A 19,178-nucleotide genomic window follows, 5' to 3' on the forward strand; every position below is an offset into this window, starting at 1 on the left:
GATATCAAACAGAAGGTGCTGCCATTTTCTATTTTATACCGAGATGTACCGCTCACCTCGGCCGGGATTTACAGCCGGGTCTAGCCTAAATCGTCTCACCTTGTCTTGCTTCATGAACCTCATCCCACGGTCGACTTGTCTGTTATTGGCCTTTTGAGAAATGTTGGATTTTTTGTCTGATGATCAAGACATGCATGTTATCTTAGTCTTACTCGTGAGAAATCCCCAACAAATTTATGTCTCTTCGTTAATGCTTGGATGGGCAGGTACTTCGACTCGGTATTGATTGTCCATGTTCGGCTTCTGACCTCGACTGACCTTGAACCCACCTTACTGTAGGAATCCAGTGACCATCGAAGTCAAGGCTACTCTGTTCATTAACTCGTTCCATTTTACCCCGTCTCAGGTCCCCCAAAATACAAGCCAATGTATTCCCGGGCCGGTCCCTTACTCTCACCTCAGGTACCTAGTCCATGCATTTGCCGCGAAAAGCTACCTCATTTTAGTCTCCTGCTTCCCGGGGAAATCCACTTCCCCTCTGGCGGGCATTGTCACCAGCAGCGCTCCTCTCCGCCGTGCAGAGTGAGTTAGTACCTAAATTGCTCCCGCCCACGCCCCTCCCCATCCCACTTTCGTTTGTGAGACTCTCCAAGCCACTCTCTGATTGGTCTCATCATAGCTGGACCTTTCTCTCCCACGCCCTTCCCCTCCGCTTTCACCGTTTTGCACGCCACTCCATTCATCTCAGGTCAGTCTTCGCGACGACGGAACACTCTCGGTCTCTTTCCATGACATGAACTTGCGCTGTCTTTTTCTTGCTCTTGTTAACTATTTCTTTTTAGCATCCCACCGTCTTGTTCAAGTGACCTTGATCTGCTTCATTGCTTCACCGTTGCGCTTCCCGCTCACCTGAACGATATCTTGAAATCCGTCTTAGTACATCATAGGCCGGCTTTTCGTATATACGACTCCCATCTCGCCTACAGGTCGCCTTGATCCGACCAAACATTTCCTTCAATCCCACAAGCTAGCAACCGAAACTGCGCGCCTCGCAAGGAATTGAGGTATCCTCCACTGGCTATCTTGCATCGCGCACCCAGCTAGACGTTGATACACTTGTTCGTCTTGCTCAAGGTCCAATTGTGAAGCTCCTCGTCGGCTTAACCATCGCTGGTCTGCTATTACCACTCCAAATCTCCATACATTACTTGCGCCGGGCCTCACTGCACTCCGCTGCGATCAATTGAATTGCCCAATATTTCAGGATCTTCTATCCATTTGTCTCTGCATCTCTCAGTTTGCCCCAGGGTGTTTTATTCTGCCTTACCAACTCAAGACTCCCCACTCAGAAGCCCTTCAGAAGCTCGCCGCTCACCACCATCTCGGCACACAGTTGCTTCTGCGAATCTTCCTCCTCCATCACCCACAAGTTGTTCAGTGCGCCTGCAAAGCTGCGGTTATCTATACATTACTAGCGCTTCTACTTGCTGAAGCTGAAAATACCTGGTGGTGGGGTGAACATCTCTCTATTTACGGTACCATCTGCGCACACATATCAACGCGCCCATCGCTTGTGCAGCCTGTGCCGTATGCTTGCGCCTGCACCTACACAATTGACACACCCACTGGCAATACAGTTATATATCTAAGCAATTGGCTTCTTGGCAAGCTTCTTGATCTGCAAGCTGTTTTTGCTTACTTCAACCCTTCTTCTCCCTCAAGTTTGAGATAATGGGCGTTTGAATAGTTCTAGCGCTCCTATAATCTCTTTACTTATCAGCATGAATTCTGTCGCCCACAGCATGGCCGAGGCTTCTCCAGCTCCTGCTGCTCCATCCATGCAACACCAACACCAACAGCCACAACCTCCGCCATCTCCATCACCATCGCAGCCGACCTCTGTATCCGAAACCGCTCCGACGCCGTCCTTACCCTCAATTTCCTCGCCCTCTGCTCAGTCTTCCTCCCTGCCTGCTGTTCTCGCCGCCGCAACAGCTGTCGCATCAGTCTCCGCCCACTCGCTCCCGCAAAATCCAGATGAGCTTCCCCCGCTCCGCCAACCGTCGCCGACCTCGCCGGCGCATTATACGTTCGAACAACACCAACAGCAGCAGCAGCACCATCATCCTCACCACAATCTCCACCCCGTTACGCCGCCTCTGAGAAAGGACACATGCTCCTCCATCTCAACTCAGGCCACTAGCGCTACCTTGGCCTCCACAGAGACCAATAACACATCGTACAGTGCCGACACCTCTCCTAACTTGCACCAGTCTATTTTTTCTATAAAGGATGGCTCCGACGTCTCTAACAACCGCCGCACGAGCAGGAGACGGACCGGGCCCCTTTCTCAGCAGTCCAGAGAACGCGCTGCACTCATTCGAAAGCTGGGTGCATGCATCGACTGTAGGAGGCGACGAGTCGCTGTAAGTCATATCCATTCTATGTATCATACAAACTGTTTAATATGGACTTATATGCCAACACTTGTCTCCGTTATTGTAGTGCCATCCCAGTCATCATAATATGACATGGGAAGACGTCGTAACCAAGTTTCATCGTTCGCATAGCCCGACTATTCAGGACATTGCACCTTCTCTCGCCGCTGCCGGCCGACCGTTGAGCCCCGCCCCTGCGATCACCAATGTCCAGGCCTTGTTCCACGATACCCAGGAGATGGATATCGATTCCAGTACTCCTGGCTCCAATCTGCCCGGCCGACCTCCGTTAAGTGACGCTCGAATCCGTACCCCTTTGCCATCGGGCCCTCGCCTCGAGAAGTCCTTGTCTTTACCCGGCATCGAGAGCTTCAAGAACGATCTCCAATCCAATGTGGGGCGTATGCTTTCCACTCCCAGTCGGGATCGATACAGTTCTGTGCAGGTTCTGTTCCTGTTTTGGCAAGACGATGAGGAGGTCCCTATAATTCAGACCGCTGTCCGGGAGCTCGCTGAGGTCTTTGATAAGTATTATCGCTACAACTTTCAAGTTCAGGCTATCCCGTCGTCCTCTGACGGCTGCAAGAGCTCATGGAGGTGGCTATCAAGGGCACTCAACGAGTTCGTTGAGGACCGCGATGAGCGTGATGTATTGAAGATAGTCTATTACGCAGGACATACATACCTCGATGGCAATCGTGAGATGGTTCTGGCAAGGTATGTCATTTGTCACCAATTCTGCATTGATACCGACTAAGACTTGACAGCTCGCGAAGTCCAGAACAAGCCTCAACAATCCGATGGGGTGGTATACAGCAAACTCTGGAAGAAGCTTGTGCCGATACGTTGATTATTATGGATGCCGCGTACTACCCATCGTCCAGAATGGTTCGACAACAGGGCGTCCTAGAATTACTTGCAGCTTCGGTATCAGAAGAGCATTATTACGATCTCGATCGCTGTGCATTCACTCGGGCCCTCGCTGAACAACTGCGAGTCCGGGCAGCACGATTGAGTCCTCTTTCAGCTGCCGAGCTGCACGCGAATTTGTTCTCTCATTACGCCAAGATGGTCCAAGACAAGTATCCAGAGAAAGAAGTATTGACTAGTTTCCCCTCGCCGCTCCACATGATGATGTCTGGCAACTCAAGGCTTCCATCCATCTTTCTATCTCCTGTGTACCAGAACAGCCCCACGCGAGGAAGTTTCTCTTCGTACGAGAACAGCCCTCAGTTACACTTGTCTATTCGACTGGACGATGACAACGTCGACCTCGAAAGCTGGAATGAATGGCTGCGACTGATGCCGGAAGGTATCAGGGATGTCAAGGTTGAAGGGCCGTTTCGAGCTACGTTTAGATGAGTAACTTGGGACTCTGATACTATATTCGATTTTTGTTCAACGACATAACCTGGAAGTTGACCACACCAGCCCCTCTATGAATTGAGGTAGACTGCTCTTGAAACAGAGGATGTCTGTTGAGATTTTCCTGAAAATGGAAACGACCTCAACTTTGATGCTGGGCATGGTCGCCAAGGTCGGACATTACTCACTGATGGGTTCTCAGAAGTCCTATCATGGCGCACTCACATGAATCACTCCCCTCTCATGCTGGCAATGCATTGATTTTACTCTAATTTGATTTGAAATGGAACATGTAATGACGAGTCCATGAAGGATAGCGCATGGAGTCTTGGGCGGAGCAAAAAGCAAATGGGGCCCCAGTTTGAATCGCATAAACCGGGGTTACTTGACGGTCAAGCCGAGGAATTACGGCTGGGTATCTACCTGGAAGGATATTGATTGATATGGAAAGTAATTTGGCAAAAAAAGGCGAGAGAAAAGTGAGTCAGAGAGCCAGAAAGAGCGAGCATGAGACATGTTTGTTTATATATAGGCACCTGCATATGCAAAGGTAGCATTCTGCAGGTTATGTTTCATCAAGACCCGTTGAAGCTTTGTCTCAATATTTGTTTCACTCAGTAAATCATTCGGGTCAGGCATATCATACGGATGTCGACATAAAAGCTTTGACTATAACAGGCATGTGAAAGAGCAGCACCAGGGTCTAACAATGCAAGTGATAATGACGAAATGTCCAGCATAGAGCAAACAATGCACGGATACAATAGAAAATGGTGCATGATGGCGAGGCCGGGACCCATGAGGCCCATGAGTCGCCGGGTGATAAAGCATGGAGTCTTTGGCGGGACCGAAACAAAAAGTTTGTTGTTCATGGGGGGTTGGGTCTTGTCTTGGGAGGCCAGGGGAGAGGAGGGGAGGGGAGTGAGGAATTGGGAGTGAATATTGGGCTCTGACTGAGTCTGAGTCGAGTAGAGGTAGTCTGATTGACAATTCTCGGGCTCGTTGTTCAACTGCCAACGTAACAATGCGACATTTCTTGAATAAAATGATAGGCGGTAAAGCATGCCACATCATGGATGACCACCCGCATACCTTGCCTTGCCTTGCCTTGCCTAGGTACAAACGGGAACGGATATGGATATGGATGTACGTTGATTGAAAATCTGAGCGATGGAGCTTGCAAGGGTGGCATGTCGTTCATTGACGACCCCACCAGAGGACAAAAAAGCTGCGTGGATATTGGATGATGGGTAGCAAATTCAGACCCGAAAGATCCCATGCTAAAGTGCGGTAAGGCCGTCAATTGACCCTTTGGCACCTTTTACTTACCCAAAGTAAACGAAGTAGGAGTAGGAAACAGTAAACTGAAGTGCAAATCACGGCACGGCCCAGCCATTTCATTTTATCACCGAGGTGACCGCCTGAGAAAATTATCACAGCCTGGTGATAAGTGTTGGTGGTTAGCTGTTTAGCGCATGGTTTGGTGGCCTACCTAATCTGGAGCTGGACTGGAGCCCGGGGCGGACTGGCCTGGCCTGATACGATTTTTTTTTGTCCCCCATAACTTACGTCTCCATAATCCGCTGCCGCTACTGCAACACCACCTCAAGCTCATACTTCAACAACAGCATCTCCAACCTCCAACCGAGCCAACCTCTTTGTCTCTTTTTTACCTAAAAACTCTAAGAGATTCCCGATCTTCTAGTGACCCTATTCTGTTTCCTTTCTTCCCCTCTTCTCCTCCTCTCTTACCTTACCGATCATCTTCCTGACCCCTCCTCTCCTCAAACTTTTTAAACACCCCACATTCCCCATTACTGATTCGATATGGGCGGCGTTGTCTCTGCATTCTCTAGTAGTAGCGGTGAAGACTCCGTCGCAGCGCGACAAGCTCTCGAGAAGCAACTTGCCGACAGGGAAGAAACCATCGCCGTCCTCGAGGAAGACCTCTCAAAGAAGGAGAAGGAATGCACAACAGTATCCAAGGATGCCGAGGATTTGAGGGAAAAGATCAAGGAGCTTGAGGCTCAGTCTTCTCTTGCCCTTGACGAGACTCACGCCCGTATCGCTATCTTGCAGGAAGAGTTGAAGAAGGGCGGTGACTCTTCCTCCGAGCAGCTCCGATCCACCAAGGAGTCTGCTGAGAAGAACGCCAAGGAGCTCGAGGATGCTAAGACCAGCCTGACTGCTACCGAAGAGAAGCTTAAGGGTCTGGAGCAGGAGAGGCAATCCATTGCCGATGAGCTCGCCAGCCTCAAGGCAGAGCTTGCTGAGGCCAAGGAGGCCCGCGAGGCCCTCGAGGCTGCTCTCACCAAGGAGATTGCCACTCTCAAGACCCAGATCTCCGAGGCCGAGGAGAAGCACCAGACTCTTACCAAGGCCCACAGCACACTTGAGGAAGAGCTTGCTGCCGCTTCCAGCGCCGCTGAGCAAGGAAAGCAGGCTCTGACCGGTTCCGAAGACAAGTTCACCACCCTACAATCCAGCCACGCCAAGCTCGAGACCGACCTGGCCGCCGCCGTCACTGCCCTCGACGAGCAGAAGAAGGCCTTGGCCGGTTCCGAGGAGAAGTACGCCGCTCTCCAAGAGACACTCGACAAGCTCCAGGAGCAGTCCGACTCCCAGATCGCTACTGCCAAGAAGGACCTCGCCGAGGCTCAAGAGAAGACAAATGCTCTTCAAGAAACACACAACAAGCACAAGGCCGACTCTGAGAACGAGTTGTCTGAACTCAAGAAGCAGCTCTCTGAGCTTGGTGATCTCCAGACAAAGTACGCTACTCTCGAGGAGACCAACAAGTCTCTTGAGAAGGAGCTTGCTGAGCTCAAGGAGAAGGTTGCTGACCTCGAGAAGACCAACGAGTCTCTTAAGAGCAACTCTTCTTCCGAGCTTGTCGCTGCTCAAAAGGCTGCTGCTGAGTGGAAGGAGAAGCACGGTTCTCTTCAGTCTACCCACGATGGTCTGTCCAAGGACCTTGAGACTGCTAAGAAGGATCTTGCTGCTGCCGAGGAGGCCCAGAAGAAGCTTACCGAGGACCACACCGCTGCCTTGACCAAGGCTCAGGGTGACTCATCTGCTGAATTGGAGAAGGTCAAGAAGGAGGCTGCCGACCTTGAGGCCAAGCTCAAGTCTACTACCGACGAGCACGAGGCCCTCAAGAAGGAACGTGACGAGCAAGCTGAGAAGCTCAAGACTGTCACTAGCGACCACGAGGCCATCCAGAAGAAGCAGGAGGAGACCGAGGCTAAGCTCAAGGCTGCCACCGAGGAGCGCGAGTCTGTCGAGAAGCAGCTCAATGAGAAGACATCAAAGCTTGCCGAGCTCGAGAAGCAAATCGAGGAGGCTAAGGCCCAGGCTGCCAAGGCCGAGGAGGACCTGAAGGCTTCCCAAGCGGTAAATACTCACCATGAATACATACCCATTAAGGCACTAACATTTGCATAGGAGAAGAAGGAGCTTGAGGCCAAGATCGCTGATCTTGAGTCCAGCGCCAAGAACTCCCAGGAGTCTGAGTCTGGTTTGAACGCCAAGCTCAAGGAGGCCGAGGCCAAGGTTGCTGTTCTTGAAGGTGATGCTAAGAAGGCTGCTCAGGACGCTAAGGCCCAGTTGAAGACCAAGGTCGAGGAAGCTGAGGCTAAGGCCAAGGAGACCGAAGCTTCATTGAAGTCTAAGGCTGATGAGGCCGAGGCTAAGGTGGCTGCCCTCGAGGCTGACGCAAAGAAGGCTCAAGACTCCGAGTCTGCTCTCAAGAAGCAGCTCGAGGAGGCTCAGGCCGCTACCGAATCTGAGAAGAAGTCTTCCGCCGATAAGACCAAGTCCCTTGAGGACGAACTTAAGGAGCTCAAGGAGAAGTTCGCCAAGTCTGAGGAGGCTGCTAAGAAGGTCGAAGCTCTTGAGAAGGAGAAGGCCGATGCCATCGCCAAGGTTGAGTCTCTGCAGAAGGAGGCAGATGAAAAGACCAAGACCCTTGAGGCCGAGAAGAAGGCCGCTGAGGAGAAGGCTGCTGCTCTGGAGAAGGAGAAGACCGATGCCGAGGAGAAGACAAAGACAGCGCAGTCCGCTTTCAGCAACGCCCTCGAGAAGGTCAAGACCATCCAGGGTGAGAAGAAGGAGGCCGTTGCCGCCGCCACCAAGGAGAAGGACGAGGCTCTCGAGAAGGTCAAGGCCCTCGAGGCCGAGGTCAAGGAGCTCAAGGAGAAGAGCGCCACGACCAACGGCACATCTGAGGCTTAAGTGAAAGGGATTTTTTTGTCAAATGGGAAGGGATAATGCTGCTGATGAGACCAAAAAAGTGTTTGTTATACGATCTGTGACGCCGGATGAACTGAAATGTCTGATTCATATCACGGGAAACGAAGGAGTGGACTTATGCGTCTTTGATGAACTCGATACCCAATAAATAGTTTTTAGAAGAGCGTAATTTAGATGAGCGTCTATGCCACTCTTTTTCATGCCAACTTGGTTTTTTCCCCGTGCTTATATGTGAGACATTGAGGAGTTTGTTCTTGTGTTAGTGGAACAGGATGTGTTGCGAATGACAAAATGAAGACAATGCATCTATAAAGCAGCTAAGTACGACAATTATAAGATCCTAAGTAGTTACAATTGTTTGACGCGAATGCCGATTGACTATTTAATCTCACCATGTCTTGATATCAAGCTTAGAAGCCCTCAACTGTGGCTGCATCATCCCAAGCCACAGCCGCACCTCTCCCCCATCTGATTGGCCCACTTGTTCTCTCCTTCAACACCAAAAACGTCACAACATCAACCTCCAACCTCACCTCTCACAACCCTCCACCACCCAAAATGCGCTTCACCTTCGAAACCAGCGCCCTTCTCGCGCTCCTCCCCCTCGCCCTCGCCGACTCTTTAACCCTCTATCTCCCCCCCAATCCCAACCCCTTCAGCATCCCCGCCAACACGCACGCCACGCTCTCCTCCGCAGGCGTCCACTTCTCCGCGCCGCTGTCCTCCGCCAACACTTTTGTCTTTCACAACGTCACGCCTGGCTCGTACCTAGCCGATGTTCACTGTCCAACTGACGCGTTTCATCCGCTGAGGATTGATGTGCAGCTTGCGGAGGATGGGGAGGAGGGAATTGTGAGGGCGTGGGAGACGTATCGGGGTAATGATTGGGGAAATAAGGGGGAGGTTGTACAGGTTAAAGAGGGAAGCAAGGGACGGGGTTTTGAGCTGCGGGCTATTGGGGGAAAGAATTACTTTATGGAGAGGCCGCAGTGTAAGTCTTCCTCTCTACGATACTACGAGAAGGGATCAACGCTAACCTATGACAGTCTCGGTCTTTGCTATCCTCAAGAACCCCATGATCCTTATGGCTCTCGTCAGTCTGGTTCTCATGGTCGGCATGCCCAAGCTCATGGACAGCAGTATGTACCCCCTCACCCTTGCAAACAAATTTATAATAACGAGACTCAGTGGACCCCGAAATGCGCGCCGAGTTCGAAGCCCAGCGAAAGAACAGCCCACTGAACGCCGCCATGAGTGGGCAGTCATCCGGTGATAACCCTCTTACCAACTTCGACATGGCTGCGTACCTGGCCGGCTCCAAGCCTAAGGAGAGCAGCAGCCCAGCCAACAATGGCGGTAACGGTGGCAACACCAAGAACCAGGGCGTAAGACGGTAAATCTTGCGCAGTTATTGGGTATATCATGACTATAATAGCTGGATGGATACACGGCCCTGTGGGCACTGTCGGGGCGATAGAGAAGTAGATTATGAGATATGGCATTGTATGCATTTAGCAATGATCATTATTCCGCTGAACCTTCCCTCATCTCTTCGTTGTAGAGGTACAATAAACCTTGGTTAACTACTAGTCCAAAGCGTAATTGCGCACAGCCTGTTGTCATCGTATCCTTGTTCCATACCCAATTCCTGCCGTTTGCAAAAAATCACAGCAAAACCATATCTGAGTTAAGTCAGAGATATCACACTGAGAACCCTCCTTAGCAAATCCATGCAGAACGTATGGCGGCCTTTAGTCACCTCCATCATCGCCGAAATCAGCACCATCCTCTGTGACGATAGTTAGCACGCTGTTAGATATAAGGAGAATGGAAATAGAAACTTACCGAAACCATCCTGGTAGGCGTCTTGCTCATCGTTATCAAAAGAATTTGCGATCATGGCACCACCAAGCAGACCAGCACCAGCACCGAGAGCAGCACCTCCCATCATGCCCATACCACCACCGCCAGGTTTACGGCCACCACCTCCAAAGCCGCCGCCATGAGGAGCTCCGTAACCAGGACCGCCACCATAGCCACCGTAACCTCCTGGCGCGCCATAACCGCCGCCGTAGTGAGGTTGGGCACCGTAGCCCATTGGAGGACCTTGTCCAGGATAGCCTTGAGGCTGTTGCCCGTAGTACTGTTGTTGAGGGTAGCCACCTCCGTAGCCACCCTGCGAGCCGCCGTAACCACCAGCGCCGCCTTGTTGGTGGCTTCCAGCCATCTGCTTACCCTTGCCGAGCAGCTTGCCTAGGAATCCTCCACCACTCTTAGCACCCCGTTCTCTAGGGGGAAGTTCTGTGGGATAAGAACTGCCGCCTTGTTGTTGAGGGTACGGGCTGTTGTTCTGGGGGTAGGGACTGTTGCTCTGAGGGTATGGACTATTTGATGCGCCATATCCCGCGGGAACATCTGGACCACCAGGACCACTGCGAGCGCGGGCGTCTTCCTCGGCCTGTAGCTTCGCAGCTAGCTTGGCGTCTTCATCTTCGGAAGGACCACCGGCTGACTGGTCGCGATGATCCTCGTAGGGGTTTTTCTTGGTGTCTGTAGGGATAGGCGCATTGCCTTGGTCGTATCCGGGAGGAGGACCGGCGGGCGCGGCATCATCAGCTGGGAAGACGGGAGCAGTGGGTTTTTCCCATTGCGATTGTTTTGTGTAGATGTTGACGTAGAACCTGTAATGCGCATGTTAGCGACGCTGCGCGCGCGTAGATATAGTAAAGTTCTCACCATTCCTTGTATTGGTCGTTCCATCGCACGGCCCATCCGGCAGGAACCTCGGGGGCCTTAGGAGGAGGCGGGCCAGATGGGGGAGCAAAGTCGGCCATCGAAGTAGGATTTGAAAAGTACGCGATCGATGAAGATGTTGTTATAGGGTGCAACAACGATGTCGTGCGAGAAATTTGTGGTAGGTCGAAGTCTGAAGAATTCACAAGAGTCGATGATGTAGCAGGTGGGTATAAGTAGGTAGTGTAGTACAAGAAATTAGTGAGGTCAAGGTAAAGAGGGGAAGTTTTAATATCGAGATCAAGACACGAGAGCCAAGGATAAGGTAAGTTAAGGCTAAGGCTAAGACTACGAGGGACTATTTAAGCACATTACCTATTTCCCTTGGCAATCTGGCACCTGCCACTTGTGACCTTGAATGTTTCGCGTCAACGCCACTTGGAGAAGAAGGAACATGATGAGTTTGGATCTGAGCTGGAGGGGCAATCACCGAAACCCCGGTTGCCCCTCCCCCAACATGCGAAGCACAAGTGACGCCATTGGTGCAAGAGCTGTCATGTAGAAAGCACAGCCACCTTGTCCGCGGCTTCCTCGTCCGTTCTCCGACCAATTCTTCATTAGTGACTGACTCTAGAAGCATCCAAATAGCAGTAAATGCTCTAGGTAAAATGGGCGGCATGCGCCAAGATGGCCTAAAATTACAGCTGCAGTTACAATTACAGTGCGTTCTGCAGGTCACGTCTTGGAGTTGCTTGCGCATGCATTGATGACCCTGGAATAGCTTAGCTCTTTCGGATATTAAACGGTTATTCAGGGTTATGTCACTCAAGTGCTGTGCAAGGACGACAACCTATTCATAGGCTGCCTCACGGCATTTTCCTCCAGTTTCCAAAAGTCTTAATCGCATTTCGTAATTGAGCCCGCGGCTTCCAGAAAGCTTCATTATAGCATACGCCACGTATGACGCAGACAGTGGCGATCGCTCCCTGTGGCGGTGCACCATAGCTTCAAGTCAATCGATGTCCTGCATGAGAAGGGTTCCACTATCCTTCTCCATGATCCGAACACGATCCAATATGCCAGTTCCTTTTCCGAAAAATGCCTGACAATTCCATTACTCACCCGCCAACCCTTCTCTGTCATCCTCCTCTGGCGGTGGATTTCTATTCGTCCAAGGCTCAAAGAACTTGGAAGTCCTGGATAAACCTCCAATGGTCTCCCATATCAAGAGAAAAGCAAACAGAGCCATGATAACGAACATGAAGCTCTCTGCGTTGAGATGATTATGTGACTCGGGGATGACGACGAGAATGATCGCAATGACTAATCTCATACTGATTCGTGTCGTCTGTCCCATGAATAGAGTGCACTCACCTTCGACCCGGTACAGCATGCCATAAACCCAGAGGCAAAACATACCAACTCCAAGTCCTCCGCCGAGTAGCCAGCGTTGTCCGTCTTCAAACTCTTCAATCGCTGTGCTCGCAGCTGCTATGTGGCCTCCGATGAGAAACGATGCTGATAGCGGTAGATGCAAGAGAAAGAAGCCAAAAGCTGTCCAAGCAGATCGTCGAATCGGATGTGTTGCTTGGATACTGCCATCGCCGCTGGAATAAACCCAGTTCAGCACGAACGCAATAATCAGCGTGCAGACAGCCTTGGCGTATCCCGAAGTCAAACCAATGCCTGTCTTGTTGCCAACAATGATACTGTACACGAACTCGCCGAGAATGATAATGAAGAAGGCACCCATCCGGTCAATCTCATGCGCAATGTCAACAGCAGTACTATAAGTCAGATGCAGCTTGGCCTTGATCCAGGGACTCAGAGTAAGCGCCCATGTCGCCTCCTGATAGAAGATGCCCACGGCGACGATAGCGGCTTTTGCGCGAATGCTTATGTCCTCAAGGAAGAGCGGGATGGTGATGAGGAGACCGACAAACATGAAACCAGCCATGATCCGAGCCTGTGTGCGGTGCTGATACGCTGCGAACGAGGTGATGAGGAATACATTGAGGGTAGTGAAGCGGGCTACGAGGTACGCTCCAACAGTAGTTCGCATCGCTGTAATGTCCTCGTCTGCATCGTTGGCATTGTTCGCATACAGCACCAGGAGCGCCATGACCCAAAGAATCACGAGTCGCTGCAGTAAATCATCGGTATAATATGAGTTCATGATCTCGCGAAGATCAGCCCAGATATGCCATGCTGGCGCAAAGATGAGTATGTATTTTGCCAGATGAGCGCCATCAGGATGCTCAGCAAGCTCATCGCTGAAGTTGGCGACAATCGCGACATCTACAGAGTATAGTGTAAGTCAAGGCCTGAATGATAGCACGGAGATACCTACATAAAAGGTCCAGGAACAGCTCAAAGCGACCAGCCTGGCGCTCTTCCTCTTTCTCCTTGATAAGCTGTCCCTTGTAGAACCATTGCAGTGCCCTTGGCTTTTTGACCAGGAAGCAATCTGCTTTGGAGTGTTCTTGGAGCTCGTTGCAGTTCATCTTACTTCAACTGAAATTGAAAGATGGACGAGAGACAAGAATGAGGAGGAGGCTCTATTTGTGTGATTGTTAATATGGATAGAGATTTTAACCCTTGTTTCAGCCGCGCCTAGTTGATGAGGGAGAGCTGACTGGACTATTACCAAGCCATGCGCATGCAGCTATTTTATGGAGGTTGGTTGAAGCTGAAAGCTTGAGTGCTACACCACCCAAACACATCATTCTTTACGCCGAAAAGAGTGGTATTCAGACTAGGAAATAGACTTAGAAATATGCTTGATTTCTTGGCTATTGAGGCTTTGTAATCATTGTTACATTCTTTCAATTTGTTCCTGAGCTCAAGTGGCTGAAGCTATTCTGGACCGTCTTATGCCACTAACACCCAAGGGTCGGCCGCCTGGTGTTGATCCCCCGCTCTGTCATGTTCCACCAACCACTGAGTCTTGACCTCTCCTGCGATGACATTCGGATCATATTCTCCGTCGAGACCCTGCATTTGCTATACGAGCTGAATCTGCATCTGATAAAATACGGCATTCCCAAATTGCGATAGTACATTCCCATATCATCCATCGACATTATCGAAGCATATTAGTTGAAGCTAAAAGGTAACACTCTTCGAGGTCTCATTAACACGATCCATGAGTTCTCTCAACTCATCATCATCTTCTCCTCCAATAACAAGCTCTGCTAAACTGCTCCCCGTGTCTTGGTCTTCATACCAGCTTACGACACACATACGACCCTCTTGGAACTCAGACTTGAACATACCCAGAAACTCGTCGCGACGCTGTTGTATATCAATAGAGAAAGCTGAAGCAACATAAAGTTGTCGGCTTGTAAAATGTTTTCGTAGTAACGGCAGACAGCAAGAGCCTGTTGTGCGAACATTGAGATCAACCACGTGAAAGCCGTCTGCGTCCTCAAGGACATCTGCTCCTGCAGGACCAACATACCCATATGACTGAAGCCACTCTGATATCTGGTTTGTGAGCGTTTCGAATTTGAGTCGCAACTCGTTCTGTTGGCGGTAGTCGATTGTACTTCCAACCCAAGCTGTACCATCTTGAATCATCTGTTTGGACACTCCTAGAAATACCGGTTCTCGACCCTTCTTGTTGACGAAAAACGTGATGCCATAGTCACCAATTGGATTTTGTATCATGTCGGACAGAAGCATTGTTGCAGGCTCGAGATGTGAGTTGTCTGCGTTGACGGAGGAGAGTAACCGACTGAGAAACCCCTTTCCCAAGTCATCAATAATCTTTTGGCGTTGCTCCTCAGTCTTTACAATGAATGTCCCTGCGCCACCAAAGGTTGCTTGATTCTTGAGCACGAATGGAAGAGGGTGAGACTTGAGTGCGCCGTATATTCGCTGACTCTGCTCTTTTAGCCATGTTCCCCTGGTACCAGTACAGTCGTCTGAAATAACGAAGCTGTCAAGGCCACTTCCTATACAAATAGCGCAACATGACTGCGCATTTGTAGGGAAATCTTTGACTGTTATGGTGACACATTTTGGTGTAGGAAGACCAGAGTCTGCCAGGGCACGCTTCGAGTTGAGAAACCAATGTGTCTCGAGTGGAACAACGTTATTGTGTCTCTCTAAATCGTCATTGATGACTTTACAGGCGAGTAAGTCAATTCCTGTCTCCTTGATAGGGATCGAATCAGGTCCTTCACAGAAGATTGGTTGTGGCCGTTGATAATCGGGAAGTGTCGCCAATGTCTTGACGACCTGTTTCCGATCATGATCTCTCTTCTGTGAGTCTCCGTCCATGTGGAAGAAGATGACTGGCGCTGTGCCACATATGAAGGCGTCCCGTTGGTTCACGAGCGAGAGGTACTTGATGGCGGTTGTTGAATCCTCCTTCTCTGTACGTGGCCCATTGCTGCTTGTAAAGGGGCCATCCTGGTAGATGTATTTGCGGTTGGGAGGGATTTTGGAACTCAGTGGTACCAGAGCGCTGAAACCACCGAGCACTTGGCCAATTCGTTTGCTACTGTATTCAGATCCAGCTCGGTAAAGGTCATCGAGAGTCGTGTCCAGTACCACTTTAGGTAACTTTATATCTGTCGCCTTATGTGTGACTGTCATCGTGAAAGTGATTTATCACGAAGTCTGGCTACTTTTTACTATCTCTCCACGGCCGATATACGCCTCTATTAAGTACTCGACGGAGTTTTACGTCCGGTATTGATCTATTATCAGGGTTGCGATAGATCTAAGTGGTAGCTCCCTCCTACGTGTGGGGGCCTGAAGATCATTGACAGCTTGTTTAATGGTCCTACCATGACGTCAAATTATCTCAGATCTCGACGCAAGATTCACAGGGTGGCTTTAGTACAGAAGATATCATATCTCAAGAGGAAAACATATCTGGATCTTTTGTGACGTCAGAATTCCGCATATGTGATCAACTTCAATACTAACCACTGAAGGTACTCTAACCAAGGTGAGATAGCTTAATAAGTAATTACGATAGCTTAGCAAGGGATCCAAGGGCTAGCCAGCTGCAGGCCGCTTGGCGTTTCTATATTCTGGCCTCAAGGAGCAAGAAAACTTCTGACCTTGAGGTGAGATGACAAAACAAACTAGTCTAACATCTACTAAACTACACTAAACTTCCCTAAGCGTTTTTTGTCAATTAGAATAGACGTATTAAGTTTTCTTGCCTCCCCTAGCATGGTCATTCAATATCAGACTCATGGGGCCAAAAGTACGCGTTTATCAGATCAACAAAGCAATGATGAATTTGAACTTTCTTCTGTTCCTGTGATTTAATGCAATGTCATAGAAAACGCAATAGTATATCAGTGGTATGTCTTTACTGGCACTTATTAAAATAGTATGCTGACGTTGATATGGTTGCGCCTATGGAGGTTCAGCAGCCCTCAGGCAACTGCATCATGTCATTATGGCCGACCAAGTCACTAAAATCTGGTTTCTATATATGGTTTTCTCTAAAGTCTTACCTGTTCTATTTCTATCCATGTTGGTAAGGCCACGATGAGTGCACATGTTCCTTAAGCTCAAAGACCACGAGATGGGCAAGGGTCCCTTCGAATTGGCTGGATTCAAGTCATCTGTTACCTAGGAAACTCTATGAGTATATCTTGGCTTCAAAAAGGTTGCAAGTGGTCCAAAAGAAGTATACTCGACAAGTGCCAGACAGTGGCCAGCCACTGACAAGCCCCCCCCCCTCAACCCACCTGCTCTCAACCTAACCGGACGTATAATCATTCATTGTCTCTAATCTATTTGCGGCTCTTATATAATTCTTGACCCTAATTGGTCTAGTCCTCGCATTAGACTTTTCAGATATGCCCGAAATTGCAAACTCTGTGTGCTTCTCCTCCATGGAACGAGCTCGGGGTAATCCATGACTGGGCCTTAATCACATTCTTTCAGACTGCTTCATGGCATAAGATTTTCTTAGCCTCCTAACGATAGAATAGGGTTTATATTTTCTTAAATCCAGCGCCATATAGGTGCTCTGGGTGCTCAGGTTATAAGTAAGCATCACTTCTTCATGAGAGCTCCAGATAAGCTTCCTGTTGACTCGCCAAGATATTCGCGCAGTGACTCACAATAAATGAACGTCACATCGAACCTAAATACTTATACCACCACTGACTTCTGTGATTCGTTGAAGAAAGAATCTACTAAACTTTGAGCTGTCTATATAAACACCCAAAATGCATGCCTCTCGCCCGTCTTCTTTCTTCCATATTCTGAATCTTTTCTACTTGAAAAGTCGTCGCTACTTAAGCATGGCCAAGGTCAACGTAACAACCTCACCTTCTGTATACCTTATGGAGAGAACTTTGTGGTTTCTTCTCTCCAGGTTCGCGGGTGGGGGCAAGCAGAAGAAGCAGCAGTTCTCGCATAATCAGACCATGGGGCGTGAAACTGCTGCAAAACCTTCAGATTATACTTGAAGCCTTAAAGGGTCGGTGATGGTATGGCTCGAGGGAGGTATCTTGTTCGTCTGCCCAGTGTTGCTGGGTATCTTGGGATGATGGATGCTCGAAACTACTGAAACCTTTGGGCATGGCCAAGTGGCTAATTTATGTTCTTTTTCACGTTTCATTTGAGTTCAAAATTCTGGCTACATCTTTCTTTGCTCAAGTTTTCTCCTTGCTACCTCTCTGTTAATCAGTTGACCTATATTCCACACCTGACTTGCCATGCTCATTACACAGATAATTGTGTTCACTCTTATGCATAGCTTTTGATTTCATTTCTTTGTAATTCTGCGTTACTCCAACAGCCTAATTACATTCGCTATATTTGCTAAAATGTCATTTATACCCTTGGTATCACCCTGGCATGAACCAGTTATGTTATTCTCATGCCCACCTACCAGATATGATTGTTTTGCTGTCGGTGACCAAGGCCCTGAGACACCCGGGTACTACTGTTATTTCTGTTATTATTTCGTCTTTTACCTTTGTTGTCTTCAGTCTCATCAATTTCTCTTGCTTTTGCCGATGACTACTGAGAAGCTATCATTCTTTTATTCTCAGACACACCCTACTTACGATTACTTATAAATGAGTTGGCAGAAACAATACAATACTGCTCTTTCGAACGGTTTGATAACCTCTAAGAAAAACATCATGTGGTTGATGGTTCTGGTTTGCTGCGTCATCTTGACACCACCATATTGCTGTACCTTGGCACATGCAGGGTAGCTTGGTTCCCATGTCCTTGTTCGAAGGAATGACTCTCACTTATTAACAGCGCCTGCAGGCAGCTCAATACGTTTCAGTGCCTCAGGATGACGACTGAAATGATAGGATTTTGAAGGAGTGGTCACGGGACTGTAGATCTCATCATTGTAAATGTGAGTCACAGCATCAACATCCAACATACGAGGCTGTGGCAATTCTCATCTTGAATCCTGCATTCTTCATTTCATATTCAAATAACAGAATGGAGTATTATTGCAAAAATGTAAATGAAACCGTGATACAGTTCCCTAACAAAAGTTAAACTAACTCATCCATCAGTCATGGCAGAGTGGTCATTTCATTGGGAGAGTAAAGAGCCACGATGAGCTCATCGAAAACGCTCGCAAACTCATTCAAGACTTTCAAAATGCCCGTTCAGAAATCGGCGATGGCATTCCATCTCTCGTCGAAACCGCCATCGAACTGGAAGAACTCGACAAGTCGGTCGCCCTCGTCCAACAAGAGGAGTCGCTTCGCACCGCAGCAGTGATCAGAGAGATAAAGAGCACAGTCAGGAGTGTCCACTATCAAAGCTGGGAAGCCGTTCGAATAGTCGGGAAGAAAAAGAAGGCTGTAGAGAAGAATGGCCCAGATGCTATGGTCCCGAAGAGATATTTCCATTCATTCAGACCCATGCCCAAGTGGGTTATCAGGTCTAAAGATAAACTTGATGAAGCTATCTTGTGCGCGCAGGTTGGAATATTCGGAAATGAACAGGATGGGTTTTCGATCCAGTCCGATAAGGTGTTTGAGATGAATGGAAAGGTTAAGGATGCTCTTGGTATTCACATGGTTCTTGCTTTGAGATTGTGGGATGAGCCAACTGACATCGTCGGTCGGACTGTCTCTCCTGACGATGAATCCAAGGGCGAGGGAGCTCATCAGCATGATACAGCTGTCGAGGGGTTAGATAATGAGAAGCCTGATGAAGAGGTGGGTTGTGTCTACGATAACATTACCCTTGATCAGGCGCGTGCTATGGCTGGTGAAGTTGGGGTGCAAGCTTGGACTGAAGCAGCCCGGTTACAACCTCTAAGAAGGAAACACTAAGGATCATTTAGGAGAAGGGACACAGTACCATCGCAGGGTGTACATGATGAACAAGGAGGCAATTTAGCAATAATGGATATTCTTTCGTCACTGTTAAGCA

At 49.2% G+C, this 19,178-nt stretch overlaps 7 protein-coding genes across 7 annotated transcripts; 4 read left to right on the top strand and 3 right to left on the bottom strand.

Moving 5' to 3' along the window:
- Positions 1-1,838: 1,838 nt before the first annotated feature.
- On the top strand, positions 1,839-3,800 carry BKA55DRAFT_495447 (uncharacterized protein; the record flags this gene model as incomplete). The annotated part of the gene is made up of 3 exons (XM_046186284.1): positions 1,839-2,426; positions 2,506-3,155; positions 3,206-3,800. 3 exons carry the CDS (start codon positions 1,839-1,841, stop codon positions 3,798-3,800), a joined length of 1,833 nt encoding a protein of 610 aa, XP_046057298.1.
- Positions 3,801-5,630: 1,830 nt separating this feature from the next.
- Positions 5,631-8,036, top strand: BKA55DRAFT_498302 (uncharacterized protein; the record flags this gene model as incomplete). Its single annotated transcript, XM_046186537.1, has 4 exons — positions 5,631-7,196; positions 7,248-7,685; positions 7,761-7,919; positions 7,950-8,036. The coding sequence occupies 4 exons, from the start codon at positions 5,631-5,633 to the stop codon at positions 8,034-8,036; spliced, it is 2,250 nt and encodes a 749-aa protein (XP_046057299.1).
- Positions 8,037-8,568: 532 nt separating this feature from the next.
- BKA55DRAFT_551974 (uncharacterized protein) lies at positions 8,569-9,557 on the top strand. Its single transcript, XM_046191399.1, has 3 exons — positions 8,569-9,045; positions 9,101-9,193; positions 9,243-9,557. The coding sequence occupies exons 1-3, from the start codon at positions 8,613-8,615 to the stop codon at positions 9,449-9,451; spliced, it is 735 nt and encodes a 244-aa protein (XP_046057300.1). The 5' UTR covers positions 8,569-8,612; the 3' UTR covers positions 9,452-9,557.
- A 248-nt stretch (positions 9,558-9,805) lies between these two features.
- Positions 9,806-10,888, bottom strand: BKA55DRAFT_683592 (uncharacterized protein; the record flags this gene model as incomplete). The annotated part of the gene is made up of 3 exons (XM_046198530.1): positions 9,806-9,843; positions 9,900-10,735; positions 10,791-10,888. 3 exons carry the CDS (start codon positions 10,886-10,888, stop codon positions 9,806-9,808), a joined length of 972 nt encoding a protein of 323 aa, XP_046057301.1.
- Positions 10,889-11,901: 1,013 nt separating this feature from the next.
- On the bottom strand, positions 11,902-13,291 carry BKA55DRAFT_683593 (bacterial low temperature requirement A protein-domain-containing protein; the record flags this gene model as incomplete). The annotated part of the gene is made up of 2 exons (XM_046198531.1): positions 11,902-13,085; positions 13,138-13,291. 2 exons carry the CDS (start codon positions 13,289-13,291, stop codon positions 11,902-11,904), a joined length of 1,338 nt encoding a protein of 445 aa, XP_046057302.1.
- A 516-nt stretch (positions 13,292-13,807) lies between these two features.
- BKA55DRAFT_551978 (uncharacterized protein) lies at positions 13,808-15,208 on the bottom strand. Its single transcript, XM_046191400.1, has one exon. The coding sequence runs from the start codon at positions 15,069-15,071 to the stop codon at positions 13,893-13,895; it is 1,179 nt and encodes a 392-aa protein (XP_046057303.1). The 5' UTR covers positions 15,072-15,208; the 3' UTR covers positions 13,808-13,892.
- Positions 15,209-18,230: 3,022 nt separating this feature from the next.
- BKA55DRAFT_683595 (uncharacterized protein) lies at positions 18,231-19,078 on the top strand (the record flags this gene model as incomplete). The annotated part of the gene is made up of 2 exons (XM_046198532.1): positions 18,231-18,251; positions 18,308-19,078. 2 exons carry the CDS (start codon positions 18,231-18,233, stop codon positions 19,076-19,078), a joined length of 792 nt encoding a protein of 263 aa, XP_046057304.1.
- Positions 19,079-19,178: the final 100 nt, after the last annotated feature.

Source organism: Fusarium redolens (genome assembly GCF_020744475.1).
Source record: "Fusarium redolens strain MPI-CAGE-AT-0023 chromosome Unknown BKA55scaffold_1, whole genome shotgun sequence".
In the NCBI taxonomy this organism is placed as follows: Eukaryota; Fungi; Ascomycota; class Sordariomycetes; order Hypocreales; family Nectriaceae; genus Fusarium; species Fusarium redolens.